This window comes from Periplaneta americana, chromosome 14, assembly GCF_040183065.1.
Source record: "Periplaneta americana isolate PAMFEO1 chromosome 14, P.americana_PAMFEO1_priV1, whole genome shotgun sequence".
In the NCBI taxonomy this organism is placed as follows: domain Eukaryota; kingdom Metazoa; phylum Arthropoda; class Insecta; order Blattodea; family Blattidae; genus Periplaneta; species Periplaneta americana.
Genome location: NC_091130.1, coordinates 128,540,565 through 128,561,290, shown reverse-complemented (window position 1 = coordinate 128,561,290; position 20,726 = coordinate 128,540,565). Strand labels below are relative to the sequence as shown.

At 31.3% G+C, this 20,726-nt stretch overlaps 1 protein-coding gene across 17 annotated transcripts in view; it reads right to left on the bottom strand.

The window, feature by feature from the left end:
- Window positions 1-20,726, bottom strand: part of LOC138713728 (longitudinals lacking protein, isoforms H/M/V-like) — a 614,547-nt gene that overhangs the window by 188,703 nt on the left and 405,118 nt on the right. Inside the window, exons 5-6 of one of the 17 annotated variants that reach the window (XM_069846051.1) lie at window positions 954-1,072; window positions 92-148 (exon numbers count right to left, since the gene is read on the bottom strand). The exons of 14 other annotated variants lie outside the window; for them this stretch is intronic. In XM_069846051.1, coding sequence (XP_069702152.1) covers window positions 92-148; window positions 954-1,072 — 176 coding nt within the window. Of the gene's footprint in view, window positions 1-91; window positions 149-953; window positions 1,073-2,861; window positions 3,123-3,272; window positions 3,335-9,058; window positions 9,507-11,748; window positions 11,868-20,726 lie in introns of those variants that run through there. 2 more of the 17 variants (XM_069846080.1, XM_069846065.1) reach the window with 2 other exon arrangements.

The following is a 20,726-nucleotide window of genomic DNA, read 5'->3' as shown; positions in this document are numbered from 1 at the left end:
TGCCACACTCATGTTTCAAATGTCGCCACAAATTTCTTCTATGAGAATAGCTTCTTCCACACTTTGTACACTTAAACATTTTTTTTCCCACCTTCTGTGATAAAGGAGATGGCTGAACACTGGAACCTGCTATCGAATTCTGAGACATCTGTAAAAAAAATACTCAATATAACATTCATTACATGAAATGTTATTCAATTTATTTTATTCCCATAAAAGTTGTAATGGCTCAATTGATATTGAATGAATATAAGTTGGATAGATAAATATAGGCCTGTAACAAAAACTGAACATTCAAATTCTAACCTCCCTCTATTAGCAAAGATGATGATACTAGCAATAGTATGCGAGCTCTTGGGAGCACAGTGAATTTTAAACATATAAAAGAAATCTCATGAACAGCACAAAGAATTAATAAGACATGATTAAATTTTGCGTAAAAATAAGAGAAGATATTTAAAAAAGGCGAGTATTTGGTTGTTATTAAAGTATGGTACAACTAATACACAGTAACCAATGAAACTACAAGTATCTGTAATAACAGAGTTTCAATATAAATGAGAAAATTAAATAAAGACGCACTAATTTTAGACTAATGTATTATGTAATTACTGTCATATCATCCTTTCATTGTGTCCTCTACATGAAGAAGGTTGATGAGCGAGCCAAATAAATAGATGAAAAAATTTTGTTTTTATAGATTGTGGTAAAATTAGCACTAACATTTCCCTTGTATGTTTGCAGTGTTGGCATGCTAAGGAGGTAGTGAAATTAGTTGCTAATAGTAAAATTTGAAAATGATCTCAGCTTCGGGTCATTATAGAAAATATGTCCTCTTTTTTGGATAAAAAATAAATAAAGTTAAAAACTTCCAACTCATAATCATTCTATAAACAGAATAATATAATATATCACAAACAGATAATTCTGAAACGTAATTCTATAATCCTCACCTCTTCTAACTGATCCATTAATTGTGCCGCAGTCATAGTACCATTAGAGGGAAACATATGACCCATATTTGTGGTTGAAGGAGCTCCATATTCATAACCAGACCATGACTCATAAACATCTGAAACAACAATTATATTACACTAGATTATTTATTATTTAATTAACAATGTTCTACCAGTATCTGATACATAAATACTCAATCATAACTGCTACATATAATGAAATTCTCCTTAAAAAAATTTTAAAAATAATATTCTACTTCAAAATTATTTATAATTAAACTCTCATAATGATCTATTCACTTATCATTGTGCAATTCAGTTGGTGATTTTCAAATACGCTTCTGTTGGAAAGGGCATAAGCTATATCTGTAAGCATAACAAAACAAACAATTTACCTTATGTGAGGAAAGCATTTATTTTCCTCGAAATTCAATATTATACGTCTCCTAAAAAAAATCTCAATAATATTTTATGTGCAGAATAATAGTACATTATGCAACGAGCCTATAATGATAGTAATTAAGAAGCAAGTATGGATGTTTATGAAACGAGCGCAAGCGAGTTTCATAATTTTCATACGAGCTTCTTAATTACCATTGTAGGTGAGTTTCATACGACTTTTTATGCTCGACCATATTTCTAACTTGAAATTATTCAGATGTATACATTTTATTTGTATCTGACAAGATCGGAAGTGACCTTGTTCTAGGTCGTGAATTGTGAGATGTGCGCAGACGCGAAAGTATTGATTTTTTCCGAGGAACAATAATGTCATTGACATTGATGTAATCCCGTTAAACTTGATATAGCTAACCTTGATTATTGAATTCGACACTGAAAAACGAGACGACAAATTGAATTTATTTGAATATTATTTACAATTAACGCTAATTATTATAGTAACAGAACAGTATTGGATTTCCAGCCTCCGCGACTTTTCGCTAATTCTCTTTCGATTGCATATCCGAGAATAATCGATACTTGCGGTTTTATAATGGTACAAAGCTGACTTGTCATTGGCTGAACACCTGTACTTTAATGAGTAGGTGTACTTTAATGACATGCATTAAAGGACTGCTACCAGGTGTATAATTACTACATTTCGGCATGGTCGAGCATAAACTTGCACTGTATTTTATAGAAGGTTTACTTTAACCCTTATTATCCATTTGTGACTTATGGTACACCACTTTTGCTCTGAACGGCTCATTTGATACGATATTCAAATGCACAAGTGCTGCAAAATAAGGAAGCATTCTCTTATCTTACCTAAAAATATGGTTTTTCAGTTTCACGTGTTGTTACCTTCATAGGAAATAAGTTAATTTCACTTTATTAAAATATCCAAAACATACATTTCAATATTTTATAATAATGTAATACAAAATTCAAACATATCATACAATGGACAAAGTCTGCTGAAGAAGGAATAACACAATCAGAAACTACATCTAAAGCAAATGAAGAATACAGGGGAAAAACAAGCAAAGTCGCAATTCTCTTAATGGTAATGTCATCTTCTAATTCAGTATAGGCCTATTACTGAAAAATTTATTGCTGTTTGTAATAAAAAAAGTAGGAAAGGATTACTGTATCCATGGTGATAAGTCTCCTTTACCAGTTTTGATAAGAAAAACACAAACATTTTTCTTGATTATACATCTTGATTACACAACTTTTAACACTGTATCACTTCGGAATAACACAAGAAAGTTCTTATCATACATATTCCGAAACATTTTTCATTAATATAATGAATGGCATCACCCTTATGAGAACTGCGACTTTGTTTTTTCCCGTGTACTGTTCAAATACATTAATATGAAATCAGAGTAATAAATACCAGACAGAAAGGTAACTTGAGTAGTTTAAAATATGAACTTTAATTATTCATTGATAACAATTTCAACACTGATGTGTTTATTGTCCGAGCATTTGTTGGGTTCTTGATGCAATATGGGTTGTAAAAATATGCTTCTTTAAATTTTCTTTCAATTTAGATCTTTGTGGACAATGAGGACATTGGAACATGGGTTCCTTGCCACATTCAAGCTTCACATGGCGCCATAAACTTCTTCGGTGTACGTAAACCCTCCCGCAGTTCACACATTTAAACAAAGCCTTCTTTGATTGGTTGTTCAGCGTTGCTCCTGAATCTTGTGACAACTGTATTGAACAAAAATGAACTCAATATTTTTGCTCATAACTGAAAACTAAGTATTTTAGCAATTCATTGCTGAAATTAATTTTTCGCATCAACAAGAATATTTAAGTTTATTTCGTATTATGATATTTCTTTCAATAAAGAACTCTCACCTCTTGGAAAGTGTTGGATGAATTGAGTGGATAGTCACAATTGGAAGATGACTCGTATATTTCTGAAACAATAATACCAATAATACAAATGAACTATTACAAAATATCACAGGCTTAAGTCAGTTCAGTCATGTTATATGTATTCAATCGAGCTTCCAGTATTTTACTATATCGATTATAATAATTATATTTCATTGGGAGAATACCAGCAAATTGAGAGTCCTGCTTTGCAAATAATAATAATAATAATAATAATAATAATAATAATAATAATAATAATAATAATAATAATAATAATAATAATAATAATAATATAATCAGCTGAATGTTTCAATAAGATCATTAATATCCAATAATGTATTGAAAATATGTGTTGGTTTTTATGTTTACTTCTGTCAAAATAATTACCAGTAATTGAAGAAAATATGATACAATTTTATGACCAATGAAATTATCTCATGAAAATATACATATTACCGGTACCTAAGTTATAATAAAAATGGAATTTTCTAGCATTTACGTTTTTGGAAAAGGTTTGATAAGGATGCTGGTGATGTACAAAGATTTAATTTATCAGAAATCTTTCCACATATTCAAATTAGGTGAATAACAAATGCTGTTTTTCATTTATAGCGTCTGAAAAAACAAACATTTTAAAATAAAAATTTAATAACTAATCATAATATACCATGAAATATATATTATTTTCTAAAAATCACTGAATTCTAAATGTTATTGATATTTTAAATAACATTCAATTGTTATCGTCAGCTTAAGGAGAAAATATGGAAATAAATACAGATTCAATATTTCTTAATTGAGCGAATAGAGTACATAATTCTAAAATAACAATAAATAATTATAATACAGGGAGAAAGGAACTGGTCACGCTACCTTATAATCTCCTAGTTTATGATTAATAGGATAGAATTGTATGCCTCGAAAGTTTGAATTATATATGGGTATAATAAAGAGAATTGAGATTAATATATGTATACCACCGTTATAATGAAAATCTTTTTAGGGTTTAAAATTTTCTTAATTTAATACTATTTCATGAGTGACGCCTTATTGGTGTGTGTGTATGTGTGTGTGTATATATATATATATATATACACACACACACACACACACACACACATAAATACATATATGCGTGTGTATGTGTGTGCGCATATACAGTATTTGTGTGAAGAAATGTTGATATTACATTAAACTTCAAAAACAGTATATTAAAGATTCTCCATAGGAATGAATATAAAATATAAGGTGATATAAAAATGGTATAAGTAAGACCTATGAAGGCTCAAACAGGACAAGAGTCTGTTGTGCCCAAGCACAAAGAAAATATATATGATCTATATCGAATCCCATCTTACCGAATTATTCTACCTTCAAGAAAAGAGTCTTCAGGACTTGTAAGAAGATGAGTGGACTCAGAATCATTCTCGTATTCGTGGAAAAGAGAAAAATTCTTTGCTTCTATATTCTTTTAAGTCCAAGTCTCTGCTCCCAAAAAAAAATACACTAAATACAAAATATTACTTTTATTTGTGACATAAAAAAGAGAAACTATTCAAAAGTGAACTGAGACAGCTCCATATTTAGGTAGTGCTATGCCCATGGGCCTGAAAAAATTTTGCGCCCCCCATCAACTAACATATGCAAATCTTAAACAATGAACAGTTGAACTGTAAAAAAGTCTTATGCGTATGTAACAACAATTTAACATAATTATGCTACTATCTAAAGCAAATATCTGTGAAGCAAGAAAATATCGCAAGTGGAACACATTCAAGTAAGGGTGGCTAACTGCTACAATCACTACTCCTTTTTGTGCATTGAATATTTATTTTCAGCTTTTCTTTTTCTCAAAATTTTGTTGCCCTACGAATTTTCCACTCTGAGCCCAGGCCCATGTGTAAATACAGGCCTGAACAGAGACATTTCAATTACAATAAAAATTCATACGATGAAAGATTAATGGAACGGAGAATAATTCTCTCCGGCGCCGGGATTTGAACCCGGGTTTTCAGCTCTACTTGCTGATGCTTTATCCACTAAGCCACACCGGATACAACCCCGACGTCGGACAGAATTGTCTCTGATTGAGTTCCATCTTTTGGGTTCCCTCTAGTGGCCGCCCTCTGCACTACGTCATAGATTCATATTCATATTCATCTCTTATTTATTGTTAAATATAATTATAGAATGCACAGTTTTCTTAGGTATTTGTAATTAATATCACCAAACAGAAAAAAAGGGAATTTGTTTTAAGTATCACTACTTCATGGAAGTAAATTGACATGATTTTTGTCGGATCAGTAGCAAGTTGTGTTTCCACGCACATTAATAACAGTGTGACACCTCTATAACATATTTTGGATGCAGTTATTAACTTGTTCTTGGGATATTTCATTGAACAATATGGATAATGTCCCTGCAAGTTCTCCTATAATTGATGATCCCAAGTATGTTTAATTGCAATTAGATCTGGGGAGTGCAGTGGAAATGGAAGATGTTTGATTTGAAGAATTGCCAGAGTTTTCATGAATATTGCAGACTGATGTGCGCGTGCATTATCCAGAAAAATTAAATTCTCTTGACCAATAGCATCATGTTTGTCTAAGATGTACTCCCTGATAATCTCAAGATATATTTTACCTATGAGTGATTCATGCATGACATGAAGTTGGGTTTGTCAGCCTAAGGACACACCTGTCCAAACTTAGCATCTGTACTATCAAAGGGGACTACGTATATTACAGAACATGCAATTGAAGGGTTCAGAGCCATAGTGGGCCAAGCACCATTTATTAAAAACGAAGAAAGCAAGGATTAAAGTTAAGTGAATACCATAGATTGACATATCATTGAGTTTTAATGTGTATACTTTATATTACTTGCTATATGTTTCCATTGAATTATGGTAATAACTTCATTTTAACCCTTGTTTTCTACGGTTTTAGTAAATGGCGCTTGGCCCACTATGGTTCTGAACCCTTCAATTACAAACAGTCCTGTATAATCTCTACCATCATTTGTCATTAAAGAGGGAGTACTGGAACTCAAATACCTTTTCTGACAGTACCTTCTTCGATCCTCTGATTAATTCATGCTGATCTTTCACGGCAATCAATTTGTGTCTTAATAGTTTGCAGGAGGTAAAATCATCTTCCATGTTATATTGCGAATTGCTTGATATGATACTGTACTTAAAGACCAGTGGAATTCTGAAGGACTCGTTGTAAATGTCTGGCTGTAGCAAATGGTGTTTTTCTTGCTTGAATGATGATGTAGTGGTCCTGTCGAGGAGTATTCTTATGATTTGATCCACTATTAGGTCTCCAATTCTGTCTCCCAAAAACGATAAAGTACCCCAGAAATTACATTCTGGGATATACACATAAAATCTGATACACTGAATTGATGTTCACCACACCATTGTAATTGCATTGCTGATCTCTTTGCATGTTAAATGAACGAAGATACACAAAAACAGCGATTTTTAGTTAAAGCACTCTTAAATATGAGATTAAAACTTGGAAATGTTAAATGTGATATTTTGATTATTTACAAATAAATAATAATTGTATTTTTTGTTCCTATGCAACATTCAGTTTTGAAGGCAGTGAAAAATGGTATTGTACAAAATGTGTGAAAATATTACATGGAAGTACTATTTAATATTCCAATATTCCTATTCATTTTTTCATTTAGTTTTTGGCGTTGAGTACAAAAGTGAGTGAGAGATACTCCATATATTACATAAATAATACAGATGTATGTTATATTCTTATCCACATAAATTATTGTGGATTAGTATCCTGTAAAGAAATATCAGTATTGAACTCTCTGCATACAAGATTATTAAATTAGTAGAAATAATATCAACCATCATTTCGCCACTCCAAACTGACCATAATAACTCTATATTTTTATTATAAAAATATTATAGACTATACACAAAAAACTGCCAGTGTTTCAATGGCCAAAATGACTATGCAAGCAACCATATTTGTATGTCCTCTACATGTGACAAGAAAAAACAGCTGTGAAAGATTTGCATTATATGCAAAAGTTTTTATCCCCCTTCTCTATTGCATGACAACACCACTGTACAAAAATGAAGACTTCCAAGCAAAAAACATCGTATCCTGCAATTTGTAACATAAGATACCGAATTTCTTTTCAACAGGCCTTCAAGCAATAATTTGCAAGTGATCTCCCATCCCTCAGCATTCGGTGGTGACATGAGCAGTTCCAGATGACAGGGCACCTCTGTAAAGGCAAGAGTCTGCAACATTCAAGTGTGTCAGATCAGAGATTCAATAGTAGACCCCAAAAATCTATGTAACATGCAAGTCGTGAATAATAACGACAGTTTGGCTGGTATTTGTGTAAATATGGCCATATCACCTGTAACTGCTGCAAATTCTAACACCTACAGACCATGTCACATACATCAACTTCAGCACCGAAATGTGTAATAATTAATGGTGGATATGCAGATAATGATTTCTTTAGGCATCTTATGTTTACAGATGAATTAATATTTCATCCATTTTGAATCTTGAACCTTGTGTACACTACTTTTAACACTTGAATATAATTAATTGATTAAGTAGTGGACTTATTCGTGTTAATTATGTACGATTTGTCCGGCTTACAGCTTGTTTCAGTGCTTACGCACCATCCTCAGAGCCTACTAGATCACGGCGTCATCTCGAACTTCTCTGCCTGTTATGTGGGTGTGTTCGATTGTTGAAAGGTGTTGAAGAGTGGAGTCAAATAGTGTGTGTGTACTGAAATTGATCTGTGTGTTGAGAATTTGATCGGGGTGTGTTTTAGTGTGCTTGTATATTTCATATTGTTCTAGTGTGTTGAGTTTTGTTCTTGGGTTGTATGCATAGGATTTCCATGTCCGTATTTATGTTATTGTATGTATGGTTAGCATTGGTTATGTGATCGGCGTATGTAGATGTATTGTGTTCTCTGGTTATAAGTTCTACATAGAATAGACAGGCAGATCATTCCAAACACACTACAAAGAATACATTAAAGCTATAACCAGAGGACACAATACATCTACATACGCCGAACACATAACTAATGCTAACCACACATACAATAACATAAATACGGACATGGAATCCTACACATACAACCCAAGAACCAAAAACTCAACACACTAGAACAATATGAAATATACAAGCACACTAAAGCACACCCCGATCAAATTCTCAACACATAGATCAACTTCAGTACACACACACTACTTGACTCCACTCTTCAACACCTTTCAACAATCGAACACACCCACATAACAGGCAGAGAAGTTCGAGATGACGCCGTGATCTAGTAGGCTCTGAGGATGGTGCGTAAGCACTGAAACAGCTGTAAGCCGGACAAATCTTACATAATTAACACGAGTAAGTCCACTACTTAATCAATTAATAATATTTCATATTTTACCTTAGTGGCAAGATAAATAGCATGTTCATGAATTGTTTTTGTTTTTTATTTGGTTTATTTTATGATGTTTTATCACCTGCAATGGTTATCTGTACAAACTTGCAAAGTTACTTTTTCATCCCATATACAGTTTATTTTATACCGCATCTAATAGAAATCAAACAACTTTAAAAAACCGACAGTCTTTTGTGTACAATCTGAATATCTGAAGACCAAATAACGAACTTATATTTATTTACATACATGTTTATTAAACAGTTCTCTATTACAATATTTCAACACAAACTTATTAATTAGTTCCGAAATTATGAGTATTTTCTTTCTTCTTACTGGCAGTCTGCTAATTTTATAGTTAGTTCTAAATAAATAACAAACAAAATAATTAGTTTAATCTCTCAGTCAAATAGCATGAAACCACTGTGATTATTCGGGATGGAATATCTTGAGAAAATCAATCACCAAGTTATATACCAAGCCATGGTTACGAAAGTTCAAATGGTAACAATAAATAACTCATGTTCGCAAATGCTTACATTTAATATGAGCTGCGATATTTGACTTTCGTTTTGATTTTTTTGGACAATACGGACACTGAAATCTTGGTTCTTTTCCACACTCCATATTTCTATGACGTATGAAACTACTTTGATGAACATAATGTCTTCCACATGCTGAACATTTAAATCGATCATCTCTGACGTTTCTGCTTCGTAAAGATCCAATTTGTGATAAAGTTCCAATTTTTTTCCCAGACATACGCTGCAATGGAAAAGAACAAAGATAAAAATTATATGTCTTCAATACCGCTCATTAATTAAAAAAATTAATATAACTCATTAAGAGATGTTCACACTTGTAAATTTTTGGAATGCAACTCGTGTCAGAAGGGAAAAATTTCTGGCTTTTGAAATGTGAAGAACAAGTAAATACAGCTGTCGAATGTATGTGACTTAACAAGTGACATTTAAATATGGTACAAGTATATAAATAAATAAGTGCAATTCTCCAAATAACCAATGTTAATACGACAAATTATCCTTCCTTTCAGTTACAGTTTGTTTTGTCATTTTTCAGAAAAAATACATCATGAAAATATAAATTTAATACTTGAGAATTCTTTATCATATCAATGTAAAATATTTTCTAAAAGCTTAGAAATGACAGTCAATGGTCACGGTTTCTAATACAAAAGGAAACCAATGTTGATACAGTGTAATATCAGAAAGTCGATTTTCGAGTCGAATAGCAGATGTTTACATTTCGATTTTATGAATTACATTAAAAGCTCAAAGTCACACAAACTTTCAAATTTACTTACAAAAAAGACAATCTAATATAAAACATAATTACTCAGAAATATTATTATTATTATTATTATTATTATTATTATTATTATTATTATTATTATTATTATTACTACTACTACTACTACTAATGCCATTACTCTTATTATTATTATTATTATTATTATTATTATTATTATTATTATTATTATTATTATTATTATTATTATTATTATTATTATTATTATTATTATTATTATTATTTCTGGGTCAGAGCTACACTGCAAATTAATATCACAAAAGGAAACACTTAATACATTACCTTTAATGTATGCCTTTTCTGATCAAAAAAACATTCACAATGACTGAAAGGCTTTTAAAACAAGTTCTGTTACTTATTACAAAAAATAATTATTAATACCTATTTTTCATTACATCCACCTTATGAAAACACCCGACTTTCAGCAAATCAACTAATGAAGTAGCTGTATTAACAAGAATGTCTCTGCTTAATGACTTGTCAGGTGGCTCTTCTGTACTGAAATTAATTCCTTCTTAGAAATATGCTAAGGACCAACTCTAAATTACAGAGATCTAGTTGTCAGTAGAAAGCAGTAAGCTTCAAGGGCTGATTTTCTATTATACTACCGGAAAATATACAGTGGAATGGAAGTGAACTAAATACTGGTAGGACAATTTTTGTTTGAGAAATTATTCGTATTATTCTTAACATTCAAACAGAAGATAGTAGATTAGTTCCATTTCTCCATGATAAAACGGTATTCATTTCATTATTTTATTTTGAAGTTTTTGTAGCTTTTTGTTCGAAAGAAAACATTTCACTTTTGTTGCTCATTCACTGTATATGTACAGCAGTGTTACTACATAAGGAAAGAAATGAAATTACTGTGAATTCTTCATATCCATATAACTTCCAGTATTCAAAATTATAGCAATTGAAAAGTTAATTAAAATAACTGCATATCTCTTCCTAAGCTAGTTCTGTTACATTGATTTTTATTTATTATCACATTGAATCAATGATTGCTGTAAGAATAAACATTGTAGAAATTCATTTTATTTTAAAATTAAAAACTCTCAATATAGAATTATTAAAAATGATTATATCCAGAGTGCTGCAATGAGAACGTAATACTTATTAAAATTCCCAAAAACTTGCAACGAATTTTCAGGAATAAGGAAACAAATTTTACAGAAAGATTATTTTAAAATCACATACATGCATTTAATGAATTAATTTCTTTCTTTTTTGTATTACAATCATTACTTTTAGTAACTCTAAATATATCCTAGTCAACAAGAAAATAGAAACGTTGTACACAGATTGAGATTTTAAAAAAAGTTGACATACCGGTAATCTATTTTTTCATACAGTCTAAGAAAAACCTGCTAAAATTCTATGTTATCAAACAACAACATGCTCATGAATGATTATATATTAATTTACTGACTACAATAAAAATATTCAGTAAATTCTTTTTACCCAAGAATACAATTTCAAATCACTGTTTTTCACATACAAATTAAAAATTATAAAATCTTTAATTTAGTATAATACACATTATCAGAATTAGATTTCGAATTACAAGTAAGAAGGTAAGGATGCAAGTGATGGATTTCTAATGTAGGTGGGACAGAATTTATTACGTTCGGTACTATTGTTTTACTAATTGAATATTACTTGTAATATGTCCCACCTCTTTCCATTGATTCATCAGATTTCTTTCCGTCAGAGTGTCATCGAGAGAATACACCTCCCCAACACTGATGGAGGAATGGAATGGATATTCATAAAGAGACCATGATTCATGACATTCTGAAACAAAAGATAACATTTCAGTAAAACTTATCGCATGAAAAAACATGAATAAGGCGTGAAGAACATCGTTCTTATAATTTAATCCCTTCTTTTAATTGTTAATTTAGTATAAGACCCTCTTCACTGTAACCATAATGATTGATGGAATATGATCATTATGATGACAAGGACAATGACAAAAAGAGTAATGACAAAAGGGACAATTATTATGATTATGTTAATGTAATCAAAGTAATTTCTTTTGTGGCATACTACCAAGAAATCAAGTAACTATAACTCATATCTTTGTTTTATTAAATATGCAATTATTTTAGGAACTGACAGATTTCTGAATAATTTCAAGGGAAAAATTGTTCCAGGCTATCAACTGAGCTACCCAGGAACTATACAAGACTCGGAAAATTTTCAGGGGTCTGGTATAGTTCCTGGGTAGCTCAGTCGATAGAGCATTGGCATGCTCAGCCAAAGGTCCCAGGTTCGATACTCAGCCCTGGAACAATTTTCCCTTTAAATTATTCAAGTTATTTTACAGGGAGTTATCTCTGAAAAAGTCAGATTTGTGTAACATATTTCTGTTCGTACAGATGAGAGAAAGGATATATAATATTTCTATATATATTTAAAAACAGTTTCAGCTAAAACATAACTATCAAATGTAAAGTATACAGCTAAATAAGTAAGTACAGTAGTTCTTTATTTAATGACCATTTTAAACTACTACAGTTATTCAGTCGGAAAGATAATGATGCAGCAATAATGCAGAAATTGTAGAATGAAATTGGCAGGGCAATTTATAATACCAGAACATATAGATAATCTATCACAGCCACTTCATCCGTCATGAATAATACAGTAAGTGTTGGGTCCAAAATCCAATCTGTTTGGTAAGAAGGTGTCAAATTCTTTACTAACTATAATAAATAAATAAATCAAATTTAATGTACCCAGCAGGATGCTGACAACATAAAGTTCATTGTAAACCACTTCAGTTAGGGTTTGGGTTTCTTCTTCTTGCAGCTCACATCACATTTAAAAAAAAGTAATAATACACGAAATATGTGTCAATTTGCGTTCATGATAAGTAAAACACCCATGAAGACAGTCCTTCTCCAGTAAATAGTCAACTATCCATTGGCTGGACTAATGCTCATTTCTTTTATAATTCGTAATTTTTACTTCTCACTGAATTTTAACAGTATTTTCTACAGTCATGCAAGCATGTCGTGCAAGCTTTCTATAATCTCTCACGAAAAAAATATTGAAATTTACTAACAAGGACTTCTTGTGAGGGTCTCCATTTGCTGATGACAATAATTAAAAAAAATAATAATAATAACAAATAAGGACTTCTTAAGGAAACTGCACACACACATAAAACTTCAACTTCATGTAATGATTTATTATTAATATCGTTATTATTATTGTAGCATGAAATAATATAGTTCTTACAGTAATATACCTGTATGTATTCCTTATTTGGTAACATAACCATTTATCACCTACGTGATTTTCATTACACAGTAATCATTAGAAGATTTTTTTTTTTTTAACAAATTAACTTCTGAAATGCACTTTCCTGTCACACTCTCCTATGCCTTTCAATATAATGTTTATGTGGCAGTTATGAAACCAGTTCTTGTAGGTAATTTCAGATACAGAAACATCAAGTAAACGCTCAGAAACAGCATTCTGGTGTGTTATGGCTATAAAATATAACTGTTACACAGAGATCAAGATATCATTACTACTTCGTAAGATGAAAGAAATGCAAGTAAGTTCCTGTTATAGTTCTTGCTTTTATTGCCTTCCCCATATATGAGATACAAGTTACAAACATTTGTGTTAATAGAATTATAGTTATTATATTTACTAACTTTTTAAGCCACAGATTTATAATGTATAAGGATGTGGTATTATGTTTCTCATACAAGGCCTAAAGGCACACAGGAAGGCGTAAAAGTTAGAACTTTAATGATTTTATGATCTCAATATCAATAAAGATGAAATATTTAAAACATACTCCAACTGTTGTATCATTAAGAGAGGAGATGAGTGAAATTTATAACTTCTGTAGTTTTTGAGCTAGTTGGTTCATTTTTGGCACACTTATTCCACTATGATATATATATATATATATATATATATATATATATATATATATATATATATATATATGCTACAAATTTTCATGCATGTTACCCAGATATTTTCTGAGTTACGCCCTTTTCTAAAACAATTGGGGCATATTTTCAAAATCTATCTCCTCATACAAATGTTAAGTATGATATAGAAAAAAAATTACAGTATCTTTGATGTACCTAAAAAGTACTGAGCATTCATATTTTAGAAATGTATTCTTAGAATAGAAAAAAAAAATTATTATTTTGTCAAAAGTTATTCTTTTAATTTTCTAGCACCTATTTTTATACAAATTATTATTTTTTAATTTAAAAAGTAATGAACATGTCAAAAATCTGATATTTTTATTTGTTAACCATACTTTATAGAACATGCAGAAAAATTTTCAGGTTGATAGCTTGAAAATTGTAAAAGCCTTTAGATTTTGAATATATAGAAAGGAGCAAAAAATGTAATTTGAGAAAAATCACTTTTAAATTATAAATAGCACAGCAATTTAAATATGGCGAATTAATGACAGTTCCTAGCGTCACAGGGGGCTGAAACTTTGCAGACTCATACATTGGGGACTATAGAGTAATTTTATGCAATAAAATTAAAAACAAATTTTTGACCAAAAATGCCCAAAATTTCACCCATATCTTAAAAGAATCATTAATATCCACAAATGAACTTCAGAGCCATTGTGAAATGAACGAAAATCATTTGTCTTTGCAAACGTAGACCTTTGCAGTCTACAGCAATTCCGTCCAACTACTGAACTAATTTGGCTTCTGTTAACAATCATTACAGTCATTTAATCCTAACACATTAGTGAATAATACATTAGTGTTTATTTCTTACACATTCTACTATGTTTGTTTAACAAAAATTTTAAGAACAGAAAAATTAAAATTTTCCTGCCTACATGCCCAACGCAAATGTAAGAATTGCTGTTGTGAGTAATAACTCGTAAACTTTTCAAACTTTGACACTAGAAGATTGCAAGTCAACAGATGGAAGTGCGTGTGAAAGCTCTTTTCTAATATTGGCAGTTCATATTATCAGAAAAGAAGAAAGAAATTAATATTTTTGTTCTCAATATTATTACATGACCACACCACGTCCTCTGACAAGCATACCAGGGAGCTAGCATGTTATCTGACTAAATACTTAAGCTGAGTACACTTACGAGAAACTAAGTCAGAACAGAGTACGATAAGATTTATACCGATCCTGAGAATTCCCAAACTGTAATCAGAAATATCTTTAAAAGTGAGTTGTTGTCATAAAACATTAAAAAAGACCCAAAGTGCAATCATATGTTATGGAATATATTACAGTGTTTTTATAGCTCATACTGGTTTGTTGTGTTTGTACTTAATATGTGATTCAATGTTGAACTTGTGTTTGGATCTAAGTGGGCAGTATGGACACTGGAATCGTGGTTCCTGGCCACACTCTTGGTTCATATGTCGCCATAGACTCCTTCGATGTAAATAATTCTTCCCACAAGTCGTACACTTGAATATCTCTTTTCCAGATTTTTCTGCATAATCAGTCTTTTTCCAGGTAAGAGCTTGAAACTTCTGACCACCATACCGGGATATTTGCTGGATAGAATAAGAAGAAATAATGTCAGAGGAAAACATACATAGGCCTACTGTATATAAACTTCATTCATATAGAACTATACCAATATTACAATTATTATTAAAAGTCCTACCTCTTCTAACTGATTTATCAAGCTTCTTGATGTGTCAGTCCAATCATTTGAATGTATCTCCGTGCTGATGGTCTGTGATGGATATCCATAATTATATGATTCATATACTTCTGAAACAGCAAAAAAGTAAACAGATAATCATAAGGCCGGTGAAATAAAAATTATATTATATTACAACTAGCTGTACCCGTGCGCTCCGCTGCACCCATTAGAAATAAATATAAAGTAATTACATAATTAAAATAGGATGTTTGATCCAGGGAACATTCGTGTTTGATAGAAGGATAAATCGTTTACTATGTTACTTAATTTAAATTACATCCAAATAATTAAAATGCGATCATTTTGGTCCAAAGACACTCATTTGGTGCAATGACAATTCCTTTAACCTGTTTCTTAATTTTTATTACATGCAACCATAGTTTAATGAAGATTGACATCATTTATATTTAATGTGTATACTTTATTTTACTTGTTATAGGTTTCCATTGAATTATGGTAATAACTTAGATTATCCTTTGTTTTCTACGTACCGTATTTAGTAAATGGCGCTTGGCCCACTATGTTGTGAACCCTTCAAATAACTTAAATTATATAATATAATAGTACATATTATATTATATTATATCAGAACTTACTGTAATAACATTATAGCATTATGTCCATCTAGAGAAACTACACTTTCCAATTAATTATACAAATCGGTTAATTTAGCTTCCGATATTACTTCATACAAACACAGAAACATTCTCTGTAGGCTATCTTTCATAGCTTTCGATTGTTGCTGTCCAAGGCCCCTTATAGACGAAGTCATTTGTTTTTTAATTCATTACACCGCCTTAGATGGCAGTTATTTTAATTTTAAAACTCATTTATCTCATTAAATATCAGTCCTATCAAAATTTTTCAAGGAATAAAACTTATCGCAAATTATTTTTAAAGAAACTTTTGTTATGTAACATTTTTCACAAAAATCAATAATAAGCGAGATATTTCGATTTATTTAATTCAGGCCCCCTTATAACCCCCCTTTTAAATAATGTATTTTGAATGCCATATAGCCTAAAATCTAAGTTACAACGAACTTAATTTATATTCCAATTTTCATCGAAATCCGTTCAGCCATTATCGCGTGAAAAGGTAACAAACAGACAGATAGACAGACAGATATACAAACAAAAATTTCAAAAAAGCGATTTTCGGTTTCAGGGTGGTTAATTATATATGTTAGGACCAATTATTTTTGGAAAATCGAAAATTACCAGAAAAATTTCGGCTACAGATTTATTATTAGTATAGATGAGGTGGTTCCAATAAAATGATAAAACATGCATTTTGTGAGTACTTAAACTTTTACAATGAATATGTTGTTATAATTTTAACTTGTATATGCTTCCAATACATATATTAATTCAAGTAACATATTCACCTTCATCTGTTCTATGTGGTCTTTGCGATTTTATAATACTACTGTACCAAAAATGTTGTATACCAGTAATATATGTTTCTATTTTCAGAATCGAAATTCACCTCACCATTCTGCTAGTTACATATTATATTATGATTCAATGATAAGGGTACCGGAACATTTAATATTTGATACCACCATCATGTTACTAATAATTTAATGTGAGTAAGTCATGTTAACAATTAGGGAAAACACGTAAATTTTACTTGAAGCAAGTAAAGCAATAGGTTTGGAAGTAAATCCCGAAAACAAAGTATATGATTATGTCTCGTGACCAGAATATTGTACAAAATGAAAACATAAAAATTGGAGATCTATCCTTCGAAGAGGTAGAAAATTCAAATATCTTGGAGCAACAGTAACAAATATAAATGACACTTGGGAGGAAATTAAACGCAGAATAAATATGGGAAATTCCTGTTATTATTCGATTGAGAAGCTTTTGTCATCTAGTCTGCTGTCAAAAAATCTGAAAGCTAGAATTTATAAAACAGTTATATTACCGGTTGTTCTGTATGGTTGTGAAACTTGGATTCCCACTTTGAGAGAGGAACAGAGATTAACAGTGTTTGAGAATAAGGTTCTTAGGAAAATATTTGGAGCTAAGAGGGGTGAAGTTACAGGAGAATGGAGAAAGATACACAACACAGAACTGCACGCATTGTATTCTTCACCTGACATAATTATGAACATTAAATCCAGACATTTGAGATGGGCAGGGCATGTAGTACGTATGGGCAAATCCAGAAATGCATATAGATAGTTGGGAGACCGGAGGGAAAAAGACCTTTGGGAAGGCCGAGACATAGATGGAAGGATAATATTAAAATGGATTTGAGAGAGGTGGAATATGATGATAAGAGACTGGATTAATCTTGCACAGGATAGGGACCGTGGTGGGCTTATGTGAGGGCGGCAATGAACCTGCGGGTTCCTTAAAAGCCATTTGTAAGTAAGTCATGTTAAGCAATTAAAAATTCCCTTGGGGAGGATGAAATAAATCTTTTGACATGTATATAAATGGTCGCAAGGAAGCCTGAATGTATAAGACTGCAATACTGAAATCAGAAAATGAGATCATGGCGTGCACCATCTAATCATAGTACCGATAACTCTTTATAAAAAATTAAAGGACATATTACTCAAATACTGTTAAATCAATTAATTGTTCCACTATCTTAAGAACAACAGAACAATTTTCAAAATCAGAACAGAAATCGTGTCATACACCAGCTATTCACAGCTATGAACGGAACTCACATCTTTGTCTTCTTAAAATGGCGAATTTATTTATACTTTCTGTGACAATTATTGTGGAAACTTATCATTATAATTGCGTGTCACTGTATTAAGATACAGCATAAAAAGTTTGCCACTTTTTTTTTCATGTCTTTATCTAAAATGTTAGTCCTAAGATGAAGAAAAAATATCTACAGCACTCAATAATGATTCTGAGAAATGAGAATTTCTAGTACTGGTATGTTAAAACATGGTATGCAAACAAAACTTGAAGACTATTATTATGCTAATCAAAAATGAGGCTATATATTTCTTGTTATGTATTACTGAGGTACACAAAATATATGTATATTATATTACAGAGCAGTCAGATTATTTTTTGGCCAATAGAGTGCAGTGTGGTTGTGCCTTATTTTCGGGATTTTCGCTCCATAACATTCCGTCCATTTTTACGTATATATTATGTAAAGGATACAAACAATTATAATTTATTGCGTAATGAGAATTAATATGTGTTATAAGAGTTACTCAAAGTCGTGGTCATCCTGATTCACTCATTTCTGGCATCTTATAATCAAATTTGCATTAACACACAAAAGTTCTTGTTCAGTAATTCTAGTAATTTCTGTTCTTACATTGTCTTTCAGTTCATGGTGTGTATGTTCTTCTATAGACAGTCGCACACAGTAAGGTCTGGCGAACATGCAGGCCATAAACTTTTGGAAATAATTCTATCATTAAAAACCTCCCTCATATGATCCAAAGAATCATCAGCAGTGTGAACTGTGGTGGAATTTTGTTAAAAATACCCGTATTCTCTCCGTTATCTGACAGCGGGAAGAAATTTGAGAGTATTTGTATGTGGTACCTCTCTGCATTTATTATTGTCTAAAAATATAGGCCCTATTATTCTTCTGGCAGTGACAGCACACTATACACAAATTTTTGCATTATGTATGGAACTTCGTGAATTCTGTAGATTTCCCGCACTCCAATATCTGTTATTTTGTGTACAGATATAAACATGTAAATAAAACCATGCCTCTCCAGAGAAAATAATTAACTCTGGGTCAACCGTACCATCACTAATATTCTGTAAAGGTCAATTACAGAAATTCACTCAACTTACGCTGTCACAAGACTATAATTCTTGTACTACACTCCCTGCACCGTTTCAATTTTAACAGTTTAGTTGCCACATGAAATCATCCTTTTTGAAATGCCTACTTCATGACACAGACAATGTAGGGATTACGTTGGAGAGCATTCTATAGATGCTCCAATGTCATCCAGTTTTTTCTCCCGTTAAAACTGTTCTTTTTCATCTACAAAATCTAGCGTTTAGCAAATCAGTCTCTCTTAATTTAAGAACCAGTTGCCTAACTATATCTCTGTTTGAAACTTGAATGCCAGGGAATTTCTATGGCAATTACCTACAGACCTTTCGACATGATTCAGTTTTCACATATATGCCACACATGTGTTCTAGCATTAACTTTACGGCTGCAATTTCAATGGGATAAAAATCATACACACACTCAAACACCTCCTCATTCCCACACACCTGCACATGCATGCACACACACATAGACACACACACAACGCAATTACACTTGAAAAATCATACGGAAATTATACAGAAATAAAGAACTCTGACAGTAATGTCTACACACTGAAATTACACTGAAAAAACATACAGAAATTATACAGAAATAAAGAACACTGACAATAATGTCTATTCGTTGTGAAACAAACCACGCAATAGCAGCACTTAGACTCAACTGATCACACAAAGCAGCCATGTATATTCAGAAACGTGACCCTAAGTCATGCGTCAGCTCCTGCCCTCTACCGGCTGAAAGATAATTAATTTGACTGCTCTGTATTACAACATAAGTAGTTCAAAACATAGCCTACTTAAATGAAAGAATAACTTAACTGAAATTCTGACATGTAACTTTAAATTAGAAGTTTGAGGAGACAATAAAAAATACGATGTGAAAACAATTTCAAATTTGGAATCATTGCCACAAAAAGTATGGATCTTAATCAAAGATACTTAGTCAATTCAGGAAAAGGGAATCACTAACACAATAATACTAAATTAAAAACGCACCATATTCAAAATTAGACATGTTCATTGCTTGAAGTAGCAGAAACACTGTACTTTACGGCAAAACTGAATAATTTACTATAAAATGATACATAGGCAATCTTTATTATTCAGTCAATTATATATTCTTCAGCTACATACTAGAAATTCTTAGTGCAAGATATTACATTCACATAAGTAGAAATACATCAT